Source organism: Eretmochelys imbricata, chromosome 1, assembly GCF_965152235.1.
Source record: "Eretmochelys imbricata isolate rEreImb1 chromosome 1, rEreImb1.hap1, whole genome shotgun sequence".
Taxonomy (NCBI): domain Eukaryota; kingdom Metazoa; phylum Chordata; order Testudines; family Cheloniidae; genus Eretmochelys; species Eretmochelys imbricata.
Genome location: NC_135572.1, coordinates 29,721,657 through 29,740,220, shown reverse-complemented (window position 1 = coordinate 29,740,220; position 18,564 = coordinate 29,721,657). Strand labels below are relative to the sequence as shown.

The window sequence follows — 18,564 nt, the reverse complement described above, 5'->3', positions numbered from 1 at the left end:
ACTTATATAATATTTTATGTTGTTATAGCAACCTCCAAACAAGGATCTCAAAGCACCTAAACCTCACAATCTTCCTATGAAGAAGAGAAGGATTAGCCCATTTTACAGAGGGGGAAACTGAGCCATAGAGAGGCTAAAGTGGCTTGCTCAATGTCACACAGGAAATCTGTGGAAGAGCTGAGAATAGCCCAGCTTTAATGATGAGCTTCACCTACAAGGCTTCCCTTACACAGGGAGATGACGTCAGGAGCAGCACCGAAGCAGGAAAATCTATTGGCACCTTTACTGTGATATTGTCCAGTGGGGGAGCCAGAGGTAGGCTGAGAAAACAGTCTAAAGAACAACAGAAAATGTAGTAAATGGGTTTGTTTTGTTTTCAGAGATATGCCTGGTTACCCAACCCTGACAGAAAGTGTTAGTCACACTCAGGAGAGATCATGGAAAAAGCGAATGCAGATACCACTGGCCTGAGCCCAGAAAAGCAGAGAATCGGCTTCAGCTCAAAACCTGGATAGAAAATCTGTGAAAAAGTACCTGGGAAATAAAGAACTGAAACCAGACATGAGGTGTCAGAGTTTGATTAAATGTCAGGCTTATATGTATACAGGTGACACAGGGTAACATTTTCACAAGCGCCTAATGAGCCTAACTACTATTTTCACTGGGCACCCAAGTGCCTAAGTCACTTTTGAAAATGGAATGTAGGCTCCTAAGTTACTTTGGTGCTTCTGAAAATGTTACCCCTAATCAAGGAAGAATTATATAGGCTTCCGTACAAAACCCCCCGAGGGAGGGTGCCGAGGGAGGTGATGGGAAGGGATGACAAAAAAGACTAGCTGACATGAACAGGCCTATTAGTTGTTCTCCAGAGTCTCGGCTTTCATTTAAAAAGCCTTTAGCTGAACTGGTTGCGAAGAAAACTGTGAACATGTGACCTGAGTGTAACTGATGCAGAGACGATGTCTGCATGAGTTTGCAGAGAGTGTGAACTGCCCCGTTCATTTCAATGGACACTAACTATATGCCGGTGCTGATGTCAACGTTGTCAATTAATTCACTACTCAACAAAGCATGGAAGGAAGGCAAGGAAGTGTCATACAAGGAAAAGCAACACAATCTACTCTGTGGTCTTACGTCAACCTAACAATGGAAGTGTCTGCACTTATATTTCATACCAGCTGACGAAACAACTGCTATGCCGACTTAATAACTCCATTTCATGAGCAGCATAGAGTCAAAGTTGATGTAGTTAGGTTGACGCAGTGTCAGTGTAAACACTGCATTGCTTATGTCGACTGTTACTGGCTTTCAGGAGCCATCCCACAGTGCCTCACACTGACAGTACAATCAATACACTCCTAGTGAGGACGCAAACTGCTGATGCAAGGAGCAAAGTGTAGATATGCACAAGCAACATAATTACTGTGGTGGCTGTATGCCAACGTAAGTTAGGTCGACTTAATTTTGTAGTGTAGACATGGCCTAAGTAACTGCTCATTTTGAGGAGGCCTTACACAGAGGACATAACTGGATTCCTTATCCCAAAAGAGAGGCTCAGCTTTCTAAAGTCTGGGGAATGCTGATGTGCAATTTGTTTTAGTACTAGGATATCTGTTGTGTTCCCTGATTGTGGAGCCATATGTTTGTTTCCTGTGTGTAAGACAAACAAACTCAGTTAAATAACTCACAAGGCAAGAGGTATTCCTTTTTTACAGAGAGTCTGATTGGCTCTATAGCGCCAGTCTGATCCTGCATTCTCAGGCCCCACACGTACCTCATTAGGGCTTCAGACTTTCAGTTTTAACTGATAAGCACTGATAACACACCCCCAAGCCAAAAATGAAATTGGGGTTATCCAGGAAACACGTGAAAAACATGAGAAATGGTTATTTGTATCTAAGAGCTTGTCGACAAAGACCAGTAATTCATACTATGAGGGTGTGATTTTTAAACAGCACAAACATGCTGCGAATTACTTGGTCTGTGTGGACCCTGCTGGTGCACATTAAAGATTCCCTCGTGCACTTTAACATAGTGCTGTTACAACTCATTGCAGTACATCTAACGAGAAAGCCCCCAAATCCCCAGTTTGGGGATACTGACATAAAACTCAAAAATTGCTTAAAAATACCCCCCCAAATGAAATTGATAACCCCTGTAAAATAAAGTATTATACCCAAACTAATGTTTCTAAGAAAAAGGACATCTCTCAAAGTTTGGACAAAATGAAAGGGAAGGGCTGAAAAAATCCAAACCCCTTGGCAACAGCAATGCTGCCTGGCTTGCTTTCCTTCATTCCCAAAATGAGCTTCTCATCTTTCTTTCTCTGTCTCGACTGGCCATGAATTTGTCTCAAATAGTTTATTTTTTATTCCCTGATTTTAAACCCATCTAGTCCAGCTGTTTACTGGAGCACACTCAACTCTGACTGCTTTTCAGACCTGCCACCCCCTCTCCCCTTGAGATTACTGCATGGGGCCCAGCCCTCTATATTTTTTGTTACAACTTGAGCAGAGAAAAGTTGGGGGAAGAGAAGAGACCAAGGGCCAAATGCCCAGTTGGTGCATTCCATTTACTTGAGATACAGCAGCTGCAAATTTGGCCCTGCTTGTGGATAGTGCACATGCCCTCAGGGTGTCAGAGGGCACCTGTACCTGCATGTTCATTGTCTCCTGGGTGTGGGGGAATTAAAATTAGGCTCGTAGCAGAACTTGGGAAAAAATATTTTTGTAAAATAATATCAGCCCCCCGCCAGCTGAGCCAGTGAGCAAACCAGGAATGTAGCAGGATGCATTCTGCTCCCACTGTCATGCACCACAGAAATCTGCTCAGACTCCACTGGTTAGGTAATGCCATTTATTTATGTTCCCTCCACCAACACCTATAAAGTTTTGTGTGGATGTATTATTTACTGCAGCCCTTGTATCATCAGCCTGCTCCCCCAGGCCAAGAGAAGAAGAGCGCTCCCTTCCTTGAGATCTGACTGAAATGAATTTGGATTCAGCTAGGTGTGCTCCTGCCCCCTCAGCACTTCCTGTACTTTTTAATCTATCCTCAATTTATGGGCTAATTAATCCTCTAGCACCCACCCCTCAGCCTGATTAGCTAATTGCATCCCAATCCGTAATCAGATTGCTCTGTGGGGTCTAATTAGTGCCAGAGTGATCAGAGGGTTGGCTCATTGGCTAGCTTCGAGCACTTATAAGGAGTAAAAGGACTTTGGGTGGTGATGGTACTAAAGGGATTTGGGAGGTGGAAGTAGCAGAGATTATAAACTCTTTGGGGGTAGAGCAGTGGTTTTTCAAACTGGGGTATGCATAGCTCTAGGAGTACACAAGCTGTCGTCAGGGGGCATGCGAGAAAAATCCTGTAATGACGGACAGTGCCTTTCATTCAGAAAGACTTGGCAATCTAATCATAGGTATAGTATGACCCTACTGCAGATGGAGGTACGTGGTAGATTACAATATTTGGAAAGGGGTATGCAGCCTAAAAAGCTTGAAAACCACTGGGGTAGAGGCTATTTACTCTGTGTTTGTACAGACCCTAGTATAGTGAGGTCCTGACTGGTTGAGAGCACACTTAGGCCTTGTCTACACTACGGGGGGGGAGATCGATCTAAGTTATGCAACTACGATCTAAGTTACGCAAGTGAGCTGAAGTCAACGTACTTAGATCTACTTACCTCAGGGTCCACACTACGCTATGTCGATGGGAGACGCTATCTCATCGACTCCCCTTGCGCTTCTCGTTCAGGTGGAGTACAGGAGTCGACGGGAGAGCGATCTGCGGTCGATTTAGCAAGTCTTCACTAGACCTGCTAAAGCGACTGTCGATGCATCGATCACCACGTTTTAAGTGTAGACAAGCCCTTAGAAGTAGTGGAGCATGTTGGCTGAGGCACCTGAGCAGAGGGCTGAGCTGGGCTAGGATGTGACTTGGGGAAAAAAACATCTTTTATTTTGAATTGGAATTCAGATGTATGTTATTCTGGAGCATTTTGCTTGTATGTTGTCTATCTTCTGTTGTGGGTCTGTTTTCTTGTCTGGTTAGATACTAACTAGCTTTTTGGGGGCAGGGACAGCATTTTCTTATGGGTTTGTATGACTAGCACAATCGGGCCTGATCCTGATTGGGCCTTTGCTCACTATCACAATCTACATATGTAATATAATAAATCTTGAATAATTAATAAAACCCATAGATTAGCATTATTCATGACTTGATCACAGACTGTAAGTGCCTACCCGGGTAGGTAGATTTCAGATAGAAGAAGAATCTTCAATCTAGCAGACAAAGGTATAACAAGATCCAGTGGCTGGGAGCTGAAGCGAGACAAAGTCAGACTGGAAATACAGTGCAGAGTTTTACCAGTGAGGGTAATTAGCCACTGGAACAATTTAGTGTGGGACCTGGTGGATTCCCCATCATTTGCAGTCTTTAAGGCTGAGTAACTTTCTAAAAAAATTGGCTGTGGCTCAGCCAGAAGTTATGGGCTTAACACAGGAATCGCTAGGTGAAACTCTGTGGCTTATATTACCTGGGAGGCCAGACTAGATGATGTGATGGTCCATTTTGACCTTAAAATCTATTTAGGAGATTCAGACTCCAGATACTTTACTTCAGTGTATTGCTATTATGTATTGTTTGTTTGTTGTTTTATTTGATTACAAAAGTGCCAACCAAGACTGAGGCCCCACATAAACACATAGGAAGACCCAGTCCTTTACCATGTAAATAGACAAGAGAGAAATGGGAGGAGGGGAAATAGAGGCACAGAGGTGGTATGATTTTCTCATCTCAGAAGAGAGGGTGTGAGATTAGTAAAACCTGAGAAAACAAACCAGTCTGGCACTCTGCAGATGCTTTAATCAGCAGGCATGTCGTTAACCACACCCTGGGATTGCCGGCCTATTTGGTAATGTAACTATATTTTGGGGTGGGGTGGGGTGTGGTGGGGAGTGGGGGGAGGGGCAAAGAATCTGTCAAATACTTTGTACCAGAAGATGAGGCTTGTGGGTCAGCATGTTGAGGAGCACTGTTAGATGGATTTGGTGAGTTTCAAAAGACTTCAACAGTTCTCCAACTCTTTCACAGTACGGCCCATTTTGTAAGGGCAAAATTCTCACCAAGGACCCCTTCCTCTCCCGCTTCCCTGGTGTGTGCTTCTCACAATGGGTCAGTCATGGCCTGGCAAGAAAGAGGCTGCAGGCCACTGGTAGTGATGGTACAACAGTGTAAGCACTGCTGGATTAGAGCATTCTTTTAAACCTGTGAATGTAGTACTGGATCTAGTTTGCTATGGATGAGAGGATGGGTCAGTTACCACAGTCCAGTCAGTCCTTGGCCTTGTTGCTGAGACGGACAAGGAGGATGCTGATGCAGGTGTGTATAGTGTAGTGCTTTTCAAATAGGCTACCAAGCTGACATCGAAGGGCCACTACCGACCTGGGCTAGATTTAAATGTATAATCTACAGTAGAGGTGAAAGGTTCTAGTAGCCCTCTATCAAGTCCCTGATCCCCATCACTTACATATGAAGCTGCCTTACATTATGAAAAACATTGCTTCTTACAAACAAATAAGTGACTTTAACATCAGTAGCTGAGAGGAAAGTGGGAAATAATATTGACTGAAAATATGGTGCTAAAATATGGTTGGCATATGATTTTATAGGTTAGTTCACAAAATTTAGGGCTCAGTAAAGTGGACTTGAGAAGGGTCCTCTGATTTAGAAAATGGTATAAAAGATCTGAAGGAGGAACAGGCATGACCGCAAACCCTGTATGCAAAAGTGTCCCACTTTAGAATCATTGTGTTACTGTTGTGTATTAGAGTCACCTGATTCACCTGCCTTGTGAGGTGAAAGCAACTTATGTACTGCTCTGCAACGGGTGGTGTAAGTTTGGTTGAGGGGGCATCCCGTGAAAGACCCTAAGCCATATCATGTCAGCTTTCCCACAATTCCTTTCAAAGAAGAGATTGGCAGTCTGGGAGTATGTTTTCTGCCTTTTGTTTCCTTCAAAATGGACTTTTGTTTTACAAAGGTGTGTAAGGTGTGAGAAGCACTTTTGATATTTTGAGTAATACCATGTCAACCTGAGGCAATGGCTTAGTGCTCTAAGCCTCCTGTATGCAATAACTAAACACCCTGGCACCATAGGTTCAAATCCTCACAGTTCTAGTTTACCCCGTCTCTGTCACAGTAGAAAAAGCAAGTATCTTGCAAATTTACTGTATGGAAGTCATTTGAAGAGACCTGAATTCTGATACATGGCAATGTTACAGATCCCATGGCACTCATAGCAAAGGATTGCACTAGGGTCCATAATCAAAATCTGCCCTCTCACCCCTAAGTGTGGTATTGTGCACTGTGCGTTCTCTGGTTGCCCGCCTAAGCACTAAATGCATTTTGCTGGTGCTGTATGTCTATATTTTCTGTGAAGGGCTTTGTGCTTTACTGCCTTTACATAAATGTCAAATGCTATTGCTGTGTAAAGACTAGAGAGGCATGTTTTGTACAGAGCAGGCGGCATCATGCAGGACAATGAATCACAATGAAGACAGGGAGAAGGATGGGGTGTGAATAGTTAAAGAAGAATGTGCATTCAAAGCATTCAAAAATTCCTACAACAACCCCACCCCCACTATTTCCCAGAAGTCCCAGGACAAGCTCAGATAATAATGCTTCAATCCTCTGGTCTTGTCTCTGCATTGTGTATGACGTGCTACTAACACAGTTGTGTATTGTTCTTCTCTGGCCCTGGCATGCAGAAGTAGGTCAGGGACTGGAGACCCAAAGATCTATGTGGGGGCTGGGGAAGTAAAATTGATCACAACACAGTGGCTGGCAGGAGAGACAAAGTCAGGCTTTCTCCTCTGTGCTTTTGCATTTGAGCAGTTCATCTCAGGGGGAAGAAAGTGAAATCAAGCTGATTGTGTTGTGATCATCACAAATTATAGGCCAGAGAAAACAAGAAAGGTGTGTGGGTGGGGGGGTAGTGCACAAAATTCATTTTCAATGACTAATGTGGAATAGCACCAATAGAGGAACATGCAGAGGCTTGCCAAGGCAAGTAAAGTTTACAGCACCCTTTGTATGACACACTTTTTGCATTTACAGCAGTTAGTCAATTTAATGAGACACACAAAAAACTGCACCTTGTACAGATAAGCTCTGTGCATATGCCTGAGCTGTGACTTTAGGCATGCATCTAAAAGGGAAGTGAGCCGCATGGCAAAGCCTAGCTCCCTAACTAAATGACGGCATAACCAGGTAAAACAACTATATGTCTCAACTGCTAGCCCAGCAAAAACTGCTTACTCCTCAACTGAAAAAATAAGGGGAAGATGGAAGGAATGACCTTTGCAAATCTTGAATCGCCCATGGAGGCACATCCGAACCTTTCTGGACCTCTGCTCAGTGCTCCAGAGGAAGGTGATGCCCCACTGTGACCCAGGAACCTCTTGGTATCAACTGGCAGAGGGCACAGGAGGTGCCTAGATTTTTTACAGGGATCCCCTGGACCAGATATATGAATAATTCACTAAACAGTGGCATGTGAGGTCTCTACAGCAGTCCACTAATCATCATAATCACTGTGAAATGTATGTCTGGATGATGTTTGTTTTTACTGAAAATTATGTTCTCAAAGGCAGGTAACCAGAAGGTGACATGTCTCAGACAGGTTCTTTTCAATCAGAAAGTAACAGACACTTATCTCTCTGTCTGGTCTTGTGTGGCCTGGGCATTGAATGTCCCATTATGGATGGCTGTGGGCATACTGAGCCAAATGCTAATCAAGAGATTGCGAAATCTCCAAGAGAGGAAATGTACAGGAAGAAATAAACAGCAGGATGGGATCCTGGTAGGACTAGTCAGTGGATTGTTGGGGTATAGCTGGGGGTGCAGAGGCAAACCCTGGATCCTTCACGGAGGAGGCAGGCTAGCCATGTATTTATCTTATGAACAGAGGCCCACAGCCTAGCCTAGCTGTACAATGCTGGAAGGACTTTGGATGAGCATTGCTCTATAGGACATGACAGTATCTAGTTACGTCTAGGTTCTGGAATGTGTGTTATGATTTCATTTACTATGTTTGTTCCGATACTGTCACTTGCTATGACTTGAATCTCCTTACTGTTACTTGTTTTCACTATAAACATATCTAAGTGCTGTGTGTTAAGCAGAGTGGTGATGTGAGATGGACTGGCTAAGCTGCGGTGCACTGATTCTTTGGAAACAGCCAATCTGTGAATACTGTGAATGTCCAGTGGACCAGGGGCTAGAAATTCAACAGAGATGCTCAGAGGACTTGGAGTGTGCCAATCCCTGACAAGACACAGTAGGGCCTGTGTAGGGGTGCTTGTGTTGCCCATGGCAAGTGGAGTTGGGGAGTTAACCCACTGAAGGCACAGACAAGGCTTCCACGTGGTAGCAAGTTGCCTTGGGACCCGGGAAACATCACATACACACCCCAATGTGCCGTGGCGGACAATTTCATCTCAACCTGAAAAGTGATAATCAAGAACCAATCAATCAAGAATCAACCCAATTAAATATCTAATCCCAGTTACATGCCAAGATACCATTGTTTTCCAAGTAACAGTCCATTTTTAAAATCTGAATGGCAGTAAACTGGATTCTTCCCATTTGTCTGTGTGAAGACAATGCCAGGTGTTTAAGACTATTACAAATATATAATCGCACCCACTATTAGATAAATGCTTTGGACTGTGTGTTAATCCAGTAACTAAAGAGTTAATTATTCCCAAACCAAAAGGGCACACTGGTTTGGTCCTATTGGCTAGAAACCATGGAACATGCAAACTATGATACATTCTAAGGCCTGATCCTATTCCCATGGGAGTTGGTGGCAAATCTCTTAACTTCAGTAGAAGCAGGGCTGGACCTGTAGCTTAGCTTGTTTTTAATGAGTTCAGAGATAGCTGCACTGAGATGCTGCTAAAAAAGGAAGAGCACAGGTTTCAATGCTGATTAGACTGGTATTTAAATCTCTTTCCCTCCTTGGAAACCCTTCTCTGTGCTACAAAGTTGGGACCCAGGAGAAATGTTTTCTCAGTAATTACCCCGATAGCCAAAACCCCATTTATCTGGAGGATTTGGATGTCACTTAGATCTCTAAAAAAGAAAAGGAGTACTTGTGGCACCTTAGAGACTAACCAATTTATTTGAGCATAAGCTTTCGTGAGCTACAGCTCAGATCTCTGGAGTTCATAGATTTTTTAAGGCCAGAAGGGAACATTATAATCATTGTCTGAGCTTCTGCATAACACAGGGCATAGAATTCTCCTCAATAATTGCTGTATGAAGCCCATTACTTCTGTTTGAGCTACAGAATTGCTTTTAGAAAGACATCAAATTTAGATTTAAATTCTCCACCCATGGATAGGCAAAGAGGTTTGTACTGTAATACACTTAGGAAAGAACCACACGTAGCTCAGAGATTAAAGTAAGCTAACTAGAAAGCAGCGATGAAAAAAAGAAATGTGGGTAATTATTAGGAACAACATGGATATGAGTTTCCAGTGCAATACCATTGCTTGCTAAAATGGATAATTCCATTCTGATACATGGGAATCTTTTACAGAAAAAAAGACCATACATTGCCCTTTCACATTGCTTTGGTAGGACCATCAGTGAAATGCTGTGCTGGTCTCCTTTCCTTCAAATATATATCGAAAAGATATAAAGACAAGGTAGGAAGTGGTGCGTTGGTGATTTGCTTTTCTTTCTGATCAGGCAATATAAAGCCAATTCCCCAGTGTGGTACTGGGGGCACTGTGCTACCGGAACTTCTCTATGATGGGTGGGGAGCCACAGATGAGTCATTTCCGACTAACATTTACAAAGGGATAAATTTAGCTTAGCTATTAGTAGAAATGTTTGGCTGGTGGGTTAAGACAGTGGAATAGTTTGCCCAAAGATGGATGCAGGTGTGGACACAGCTCAGGTACAATCACTAGACTGTGCGTAAATACTGTGTAACTACAATTACCTGCTTTGGTCTAAGCACAGAAAAATATTTGATCCTGTAGAAACAAGAGAGTCTGTATCGGGATCAGATTGTCTCCTAAACAATGAGGCAAGGAAGTGAGCCCACTGTGTTTCAAAATGTCAGCTTGCTTTTCCAGAATCCTCCCACCCCATTAAGCTAAATTCCTTTCGGGTGACATTATGTCTTGTATGTGAGCTTCACTGAGGTCTTGACAGCAAGCTGCACGTGTGGTTGAATTAAGCAGCCTGAGGAAAAATCAGGAAATAAACAAAATGCAAGTTCAAATCCAGTGCCTACCAGGAAATGCCAATATGACATGGGATACCATGTGCTATCGTACCAAATTAGAACATTGGTCCAGGACGTTTGGTATTTAGCAAGTGGCCAATACAGAAAGGCGACCACACCCTCAACCATGCACCTAGACAAGGGGACCAGATCCTGTAAGTCCTCCTTGCAGGGGATTCCTACTGAGTTAAATGATTTGCCTGTATTGTTTTCAAACCTTGCGATGGGATTTATGTGCAGGTGAATTACAGGATTAGGCCCCAACTGTGATGCGGGAGAGAAATCCCTCCTGACGCTGCAGTTTACGTGCTGATGTATAAGATTGTTTAACTAGAAATGTTTCTGTTGGGGGTGCCAAGGTAGGTGAGGTAATATCTTTTATTGGACCAATTTCTGTTGTCTCTCTCATATCCTGGGACTCACACAGCTACAACAACACTACAAACAATGTTTCGATTGGCAAATTGAGAGCTGTTTTAATCTTTCCCACTTCAGTATCCACTGCTCCATCAGTCAAGTACTGAAAGGTTTGCTGTCTTTGTCTCATGCTTCAGAGATAGAGCACAAGATTTCTCCTATGTACTTTTTTGGGAGATTTTTCCAGTCAATTGCCAGTCCCCCATCCTAGCACTCTGGAATAACTGAATCTTTGTTTTGGTTTCCATGGGTCATTAACTACTAGAGTGCTGAGTAACACTCTTGATATTTGCAGGAGCGAAAGGGTTAACGGACAGCGGCCGCGCAGTGGACCCCAGCAATGAAAAGGTTAATACACGGTGTCAGTCTTGTGCAGCACCAAAAGACTTCCTGCACAATGGGGGCACAGCGGGTGTGGCCAAGAACCAGCAGTGAAAGGTGTCAGAGTACAGTTCTTAATACAGACAAGCAGTGTAAAGCTGACTCAGAGGCTTTTATTTATGCTCAAATAAATTTATTTGTCTCTAACGTGCCACAAGTACTCCTTTTCTTTTTGTGAATACAGACTAACACGGCTGCTACTCTGAAAAAAGTGCTTTATCAGTCATCCATTCTTTTTTTAAATCAAGGAAACAGTAACTTCCTGACTTCTTCTAAGGTTACATTTTTGATTCAGAGCTTTCTGAACCTGTGCATTAAGCCACCATTCTCTAAAAATCTAGAGCTGGGCAAATAATGAATTTTTCGGTGCACTGGCAATTCCAAATAATAATAATAATAAAAAACAAAAGACCGTACATTATCATTATGAATGGCTATGAATTGCCACTGTGAATTGTTACTGGGCTAGGGAATGAGTGGGAATGACTCTGCAGTTCTGAGGGCAGTGGTTATCAACCAGGGGTACGTGTACCCCTGGGGGTACACAGAGGTCTTCCAGGGGGTATGTCAACCCATCTAGATATTTGTTTAGTTTTACAACAGGCTACATGAAAAGCTCTACTGAAGTCAGTGCAAACTAAAATTTCATACAATGACTTGTTTATACTGCTCTATAGACTATATCAGTGTTTCTCAATCTTGGGGGTGGGTGTCACAATTTATTTTATAATTATACAGTAAAAATGAGAAAGGAAACAATTTGTCAGTGCTAGGGTGCTGTGCCACTTTTGTATTTTTATGTCTGACTTTGTAAGCAAGTACTTTTTAAATGAGGTGAAACTGGGGGTACGCAAGACAAATCAGCCTCCTGAAAGGAGTACAGTAGTCTGGCAAGGCAGAGAACCCCTCGGTTAGGGCACTAACCTGAGATGTGGGAGATCCCAAATTCAATCCCTGCTCCAATGACTATTTATTTATAAAAGGTGGAACAACTTCAAGAGCAGAGACTGAAACTCACACCAGCCTATCTCAGTGGCGAGGGGTGCTCTCCTGCAATGTGGGAGATCCATGTTTAAATCCCTTCTCCCTATCAGGCATGGGGGGAACTGAACCTGGGTCTCCCAGATGAGTGCTCTAACCACTAGGCTAAAAGTTATAATGAAGGCACCTTCTCCTCCTATTGTTTTGTGACTCCACCCCCAAAAACAGAAATTCAATCACAGAAATGTGGAGCTGGAACGGACTTCAGGAGGTCATCTAGTCCATCCCCCCCACAATGAGGAAGGATTAAGTATACTTAGACCATCCATGGTGGGTGTTTGTGTAGCTTTAAATTCCAGCCATTGGTTCTTGTTGTGCTGTTCTCTGTTAGATTAAACAGTCCTTTAATACCCACCTGGAAAATACTTACATACCATAATCAAGTCACCTCTCAATCTTCCTTTTGATAAGATAAATAGATGGAGCACCTTCAGTTTCTCAATGTAAGCACTTTTCCCAACCCTCAAATCATTTCTGTGGTTCTTTTCTGAACCCTCTCCAATTTTTCAGCATCCTTTTAAAAATGTGCACTGGACGCGGTATGCCAGTATCAGTCTCACCAATGCTGTAAACAAAAATAAAATCTTGATTCTTCTAAATTGTTAAAAAAAATTAAATTTGCATTTTTAAAATTCCCTATCCAACTACAATCCCAAACGCTCCTTAACATCCCCTTTGTCTCCTCTGGGAAAAGTGACCCTGGATTCGCTTATTACTTTTATATAATTTATTGTATCTATTTCTTCCTGCTGCCCCCACTTCTTTGTAGCTTGTACCCAACTGCCTTTCCTCTATCTAGCATTAGTTTGTCCTTTTTTAAAAAGGAACCAATATCTCCACAACTCCCTCAGATGAAGTGAGCTGTAGCTCACGAAAGCTCATGCTCAAATAAATTGGTTAGTCTCTAAGGTGCCACAAGTCCTCCTTTTCTTTTTGCGAATACAGACTAACAGGGCTGTTACTCTGAAACCTGTCAGATAATGGGCCGTCCCACTGCAGAATTCTCTTCTCCCTATGGGATATCTGCCCTGTGTGGAGCTGGTAGATTGGGGCCCTAAGGGTTCCTCAAGGTGCCAGGGCAGATCCATACATGTGTGAGATGCAATAAGGTAGAAAGTCCATTGATCAGTTATAGAGAATGTATTCTGATATCACTAAAGTAAAGGCTGTGAAAGTGCCACTAAAGCCTGCCAGTTACCTAACTTCCTACTCAATAACCCATTTGTCTCACCTCCCCAACCCAAAAATCAATCTCCGAACCACACAATAAAGCTCACTTGAGCCGCAATCACTGAACATCGGTTAGTAACTTTGAACCCAAAACACTTCAGCAGCTATACATACACACATCACTACTGAAATGCACACACAGCTGGGGTGAAAGACACCAGCCAACTACCACACAGCATCCTTATGTTTAATAGCCATTCAGAGCTGGGGCAACACCCAGTTTTAAGATCTCACCTAACAGTCACCCTGTACAGGAACTGCATAGCATTTAATTCCAACCTCTGGAACAAGCTACAAAGGGAAGTGATGGCTTCTCCCGCTCTTGATGTCTTCAGATCAAAACTGGATGCACTAGACTCCCTGTAATACTTTGATCTATTAGCATAATCCTGCTCATTTTGAAATCAATGGCAAAACTCTTATTGATTTCACAGGCAGTAGAATTGGGCTGATTGCAAAAATATTAATATTTATTTACAGGTGTAACTCTCGGGAATGTCCTTAATAGTTGTTACTTAATTTACTGGGTGCCCGTAGCAGCTAGACATTTATAACAATTTCTTTAAAATATATTATCTAAAACTCTGGGACACTTCCACTGGGGAGCATTAAAGACCCTCTTCTGATGTCTTCACAAATGGCGGGAAGTGGGCTGTCATTTTCCCAGGAATTAAAAGACACACAGACATACACACGCACAAAGCCACTACAACTCATATCAAGTAAATGTATCTTATACCAGACCCTGGGGATCATGAGAGACAGGCGTGGGAAGAACATCAAAGGGAGCAAATTCCACCGATAGGGTGCTTGGGTGACAATGCCCTGCCACCACCCTTCAGCAGTTCAGCCCTGAGCGGTGACAACGAGACTCTCCCAGGCATTAAGCACCAGGGTGGGGTGCTCAGAAATACTTCAGTCAGACGGGGCCAGAGGCATCAATCTCGTCCATCATTGGGCCCTAGATCATACAAACTTCGCTCCTGGCCACCATGAACCTGTTACTGTGGCTCAGCCTGGCCCACTAGCTCTGGGGACCCCCTGGTGGATGATGTCATTAACAGCAAGCTGTTAGGAGGGGGACATTGGGATCGGTTTCTGCCCCGGTAACTGTCAGCAGGGCCAATGGGCGGGGGGGGGGGGGCAGGAGGGCCAGTTGGCCTGGGCCTCAAGCTCAAGCGTGGGGGAAGGAGGGGGGTCCTCAAATTTATACACTTGTTAATTTTTTGGCATTTGGTAAGTTTCACAACTTGTTTTTATGTGTGTCCCTATTGGACCAAAACGTGGCCCCCCTCCCTCAGCTGAGAGCTGCAAAGTTCAGCAAACACGAGAGGCGAGAAGCATTTGTTCAATAAAGAAATATTCAAATTCTGTCTCCCTCCCTTTTTGGTGCCTTATTCTGTTTTCACCTGTCGTCGTGTTTTATTTTTACGATCGCTGCGGGGCTTCGACGGCTGGAAGTGGCCCGGGCCTCTCTGGACCTCTGAGGGGGCCGGACTGTCAGGGCATGACACCCCCCCGCCCAAGCTAAACCAGACAAACCGCCGGGAAAAGCACCGGCCGCAGGGGAGAGACCGGTCGAGGCGGGTCTCGCCCTCAGGCCCCGTCAGAGGTAGGGCCACACTGCAGCCGCGACGGGCTGGGCGCCCGGCTCCCCAGGCCCCGTGCCCATTCACGGACTCGGAGCCCCTCCGAATCATCCAGCCTGGCCCCCTGCACCGCACAGGCTCCGGACCCTGCCCCCTCTCGGGCTGGGGTCTCAGACGCTCTGCGTGAGGAGCTGCCGCCATCGCGAGCTAGGTACAGGGCGGCGGGCGACAATGGAACCACAGCACCCACTCCAGGCGCAGAGCGAGGGAACTTCCGCCCCGGTAACCATCATGGCGGAGCAGCGCCCGCGCAGTCACGTGACGTGACGTCACGCGACTCCCCTCGCCGAGAAGGCGTAAGCCCCGCCTCTTCTGACCTCTCTATGGTGCTTCCCTGAGCGGGTCCGTGTCTATGGTTTGCGCGCGGTGACCTGTGGGAAGGCGGAGGAGTTATGGCCTAGGGACTGGCCGAGCGCGCGTAGCTGGCCTAGTGGCGGGGGGGACCCGCTGTGTCTAAGGTAAGTCCTGGCGCCTGGGGGCGGGTGCTCTTGGGGGCAAGGGGGAGCCCTGGGTGTGGAGGCCGTGAGAGGGGGCATGTCACGGATGGGGGGAGCCATGTTGGAGGGCGGCTCTGAGGAAGGGGGAGGGGTTCTTTGGAGGGGGGCCCCGTGGGGGGGGCGGCTCTGATGGCGGGGGCCGTGTGGCGGAGTGGAGGGTGTCATTGACGGAAGGGGCTGGAGAGGAAGGCGAGGGGGCTGATTTGGGGGCGCGGTGCCTTTGATGGGGGAAAACGGGGCATCTCTGTGCAGGGGGCAGGAGGAGGGGGGGGCAGTCAAGGGCTACGCCGTTAGTGGAGACTTTAGCTTCAATGATGACATTTTACATAGTTCTTTTCACGTGGACTGTGTCCTAAATGGAGGTTAAACACTATTCCACAGTTAAAATAACATGCAATAGGAGGGTGCGAGGTTACTGCTAATATCTAGCTCTTATATAACGTTTTCTATCAAAGCCCTTTACCAAGGAGGTCGGTATCATTATCCACATATTATTGATGGGGAAGGTGAGGCACAGGAAAAGGCAGTGACTTGCTTGAGGTGACCCAACAGGCCAGCTGGGCCTCCTGAGTCCCAATGCTCTAGCTACTAGGCCAGTGGTTCTCAAACTTTTTTTTTTTTGCAGACCACTTTAAAATTGCTGAGGGTCTCGGTGGATCACTTAATGATCTTTCCAAATGTTGTTTGTACTATTAGCTAACTATTGTAAAGCGCTTTGGGTAAAAGCACCATATTAAAAAAAACTTTAATAATAATTAACTGCTTTATTCTACAAATAAAGCACACAACTCATATTTTATTATCCGTAGTCTTACCTTTCTAATATGATGGATGTGCCCTCTCTCCCCTGCCATGGCAGCCCCCGAGGTGGGGCTGGGAAGCAGAGGGGTCTCTCCCCCTCCATGGCAGCCCCCGAGCTGAGGCTTGGAAGGAGGGCCGTCTCTTGCCACAACCCTGGAGCTGGGGAAAATCACCTCTTTCTCTGGCCGCCGCAGCCCTGCATGTCCCAAATCCCCCCCCCCTCCACTCTTCTCACCCAATTGCCCCCTCCCATCTACCCCGTATTCCCCCCCAAGGCCACCACCTCACCTTACATGTGCATCTTCTCCAGGGTACAGGCACCTAATTAGTGGAGCGGATCCACCAATTAGGTGGATGGCCTTTCATTCTTTCGTGTGCAGCCACCCAGGCGCGCATATTAGAGGGAACTATTCGCGAACCACCTGAATGGAGCTTGCGGACCACAGTTTGAGAACCTCTGCACTAGGCTATAGTGCCTTCCAGGGAGAAAGAAGATGCAGTGCTCAAAAACTAATATTTACATGCACCTGGGCATGTTGGATAAATCAAGATGGATCTGTGATGCATAAAAAGTTTTAGGCACTTTTTATGAAGAAACTTAAATGTAATGCTCCTGCTTGTACAAATGTATATAGAGATTATAAAGTGTCTCTCTTTGGATGTTTTGATAAGAGTTGAAATGAGATGGGAAGGTCTAGAAAGGTAGATCTACAAAACAGGAAATAAGAAAAGGAGTACTTGTGGCACCTTAGTGAGCTGTAGCTTATGAAAGCTTATGCTCAAATAAATTTGTTAGTCTCTAAGGTGCCGCAAGTACTCCTTTTCTTTTAGCGAATACAGACTAACACGGCTGCTACTCTGAAAACAGGAAATGTAGAAGAGAGAGCTTGTTCATGCCGTTGATGACAACCTTATGTTGAGGGAAATGACAGAAAGCTAGTAACAGAGGTTTTCATATGTTATCATAGTTTATCTCAAATGAGACACTAACATTTGACTAATTTAATTTATAGACATTAATTATAGATTACTTTGCATGTGTGATTTGACTTGAGTGATATTGACTCATATTTTTGAGAAGAAAAAAATGGAAATTTATTGACTTTTTATAATACTTTGTCTTTCTTGAAAGGAGCTTTCTATATATGTAATAATCTCATGTCCTGTGTTTCTTTTCCCTTTCCTGACAGATTCATGAAAATCTGAATAGGTTATTCAGTTAACTAAAATGTTCCTCAGATGCAGCACTGTTTGCCAAGTTGTAGTTTACACTCTTTAACTGTAGCAAGAGCTGTGGTTGCCGCTATAACTCCATGAGTAATGTTCTTCTTCAATTAATGCCTTTCCTTATGAATAGTGGTAATTACCAAATTTTTATATTTGTTCTTGAAGTAATTAAGATGACAACAGCAGCGAGGCCAACATTTGAACCTGCAAGAGGAGGAAGAGGAAAAGGAGAAGGAGATTTAAGTCAACTCTCCAAACAATATTCCAGCAGAGATCTTCCTTCTCATACTAAAATTAAATACAGGTAAAGGCCAGTTTCTTTTCTTGCAGAACATGGTGTACAGTGAATTATTCTCAGACTTGCACTGCTACTGAAAGAGAAATATCACAGATAATATTTATATATTAAACACTGATAATGTACTTAGCACTATACAGATGCAAAATAAGGGCATTTCACCTGCCACAGTGAGGGTGCAGAGATGGAAGACAGAAGAGTTTCCAGTCTGAAGAGCAAACACTGAAAATAGGATGTACTGGAAGTAATTGTAATATTTTAATATATATTGTATTTACTTGTTTCTTGTGGGCACCACAGCAGAACTTAGTCTTTAGAAGGGGCCAGAATAAGAAAAGGGTGAACTGTCTTGAGCAGAGCACTCTATGCATAAGGGAAAAGATACAGGGTCATGTGAAGGAAGGAGGAGGAGATGATGTCTCATTCATCATCAAGGCTGGTATTTGCAGAGCAAAGAAGCTGATGGGAGGCATGCTAAAAGATGGAATAAGAGATGTGTGCTGGGGTGGGGTTCTAAAGGGCCTTACAAGCCAGGACAGAGGTTTTAAATTGACACATTGGGCAAAAAGGAGCCTGCAGAGAAAGTCAAAGGTGGGGAATAATGAAGTCCCATTGGGCAAGAAAGATCATTTTTACAATTGTGTTTTGGAAGGGCAGAAGGTGAGCAACACAGGTGTCACACAGGCTACAGAAGAGGAGGTTTTAATAATCAGTGTG

At 44.4% G+C, this 18,564-nt stretch overlaps 1 protein-coding gene across 1 annotated transcript in view; it reads left to right on the top strand.

Annotated features, from left to right (window-relative positions):
- Positions 1–15,362: 15,362 nt before the first annotated feature.
- Positions 15,363–18,564, top strand: part of CWC15 (CWC15 spliceosome associated protein) — a 41,941-nt gene continuing 38,739 nt past the window's right edge. Inside the window, exons 1-2 of the mRNA XM_077808387.1 lie at positions 15,363–15,482; positions 17,715–17,853. Coding sequence (XP_077664513.1) covers positions 17,723–17,853 — 131 coding nt within the window. The 5' untranslated portion in view covers positions 15,363–15,482; positions 17,715–17,722. The remainder of the gene's footprint in view (positions 15,483–17,714; positions 17,854–18,564) is intronic.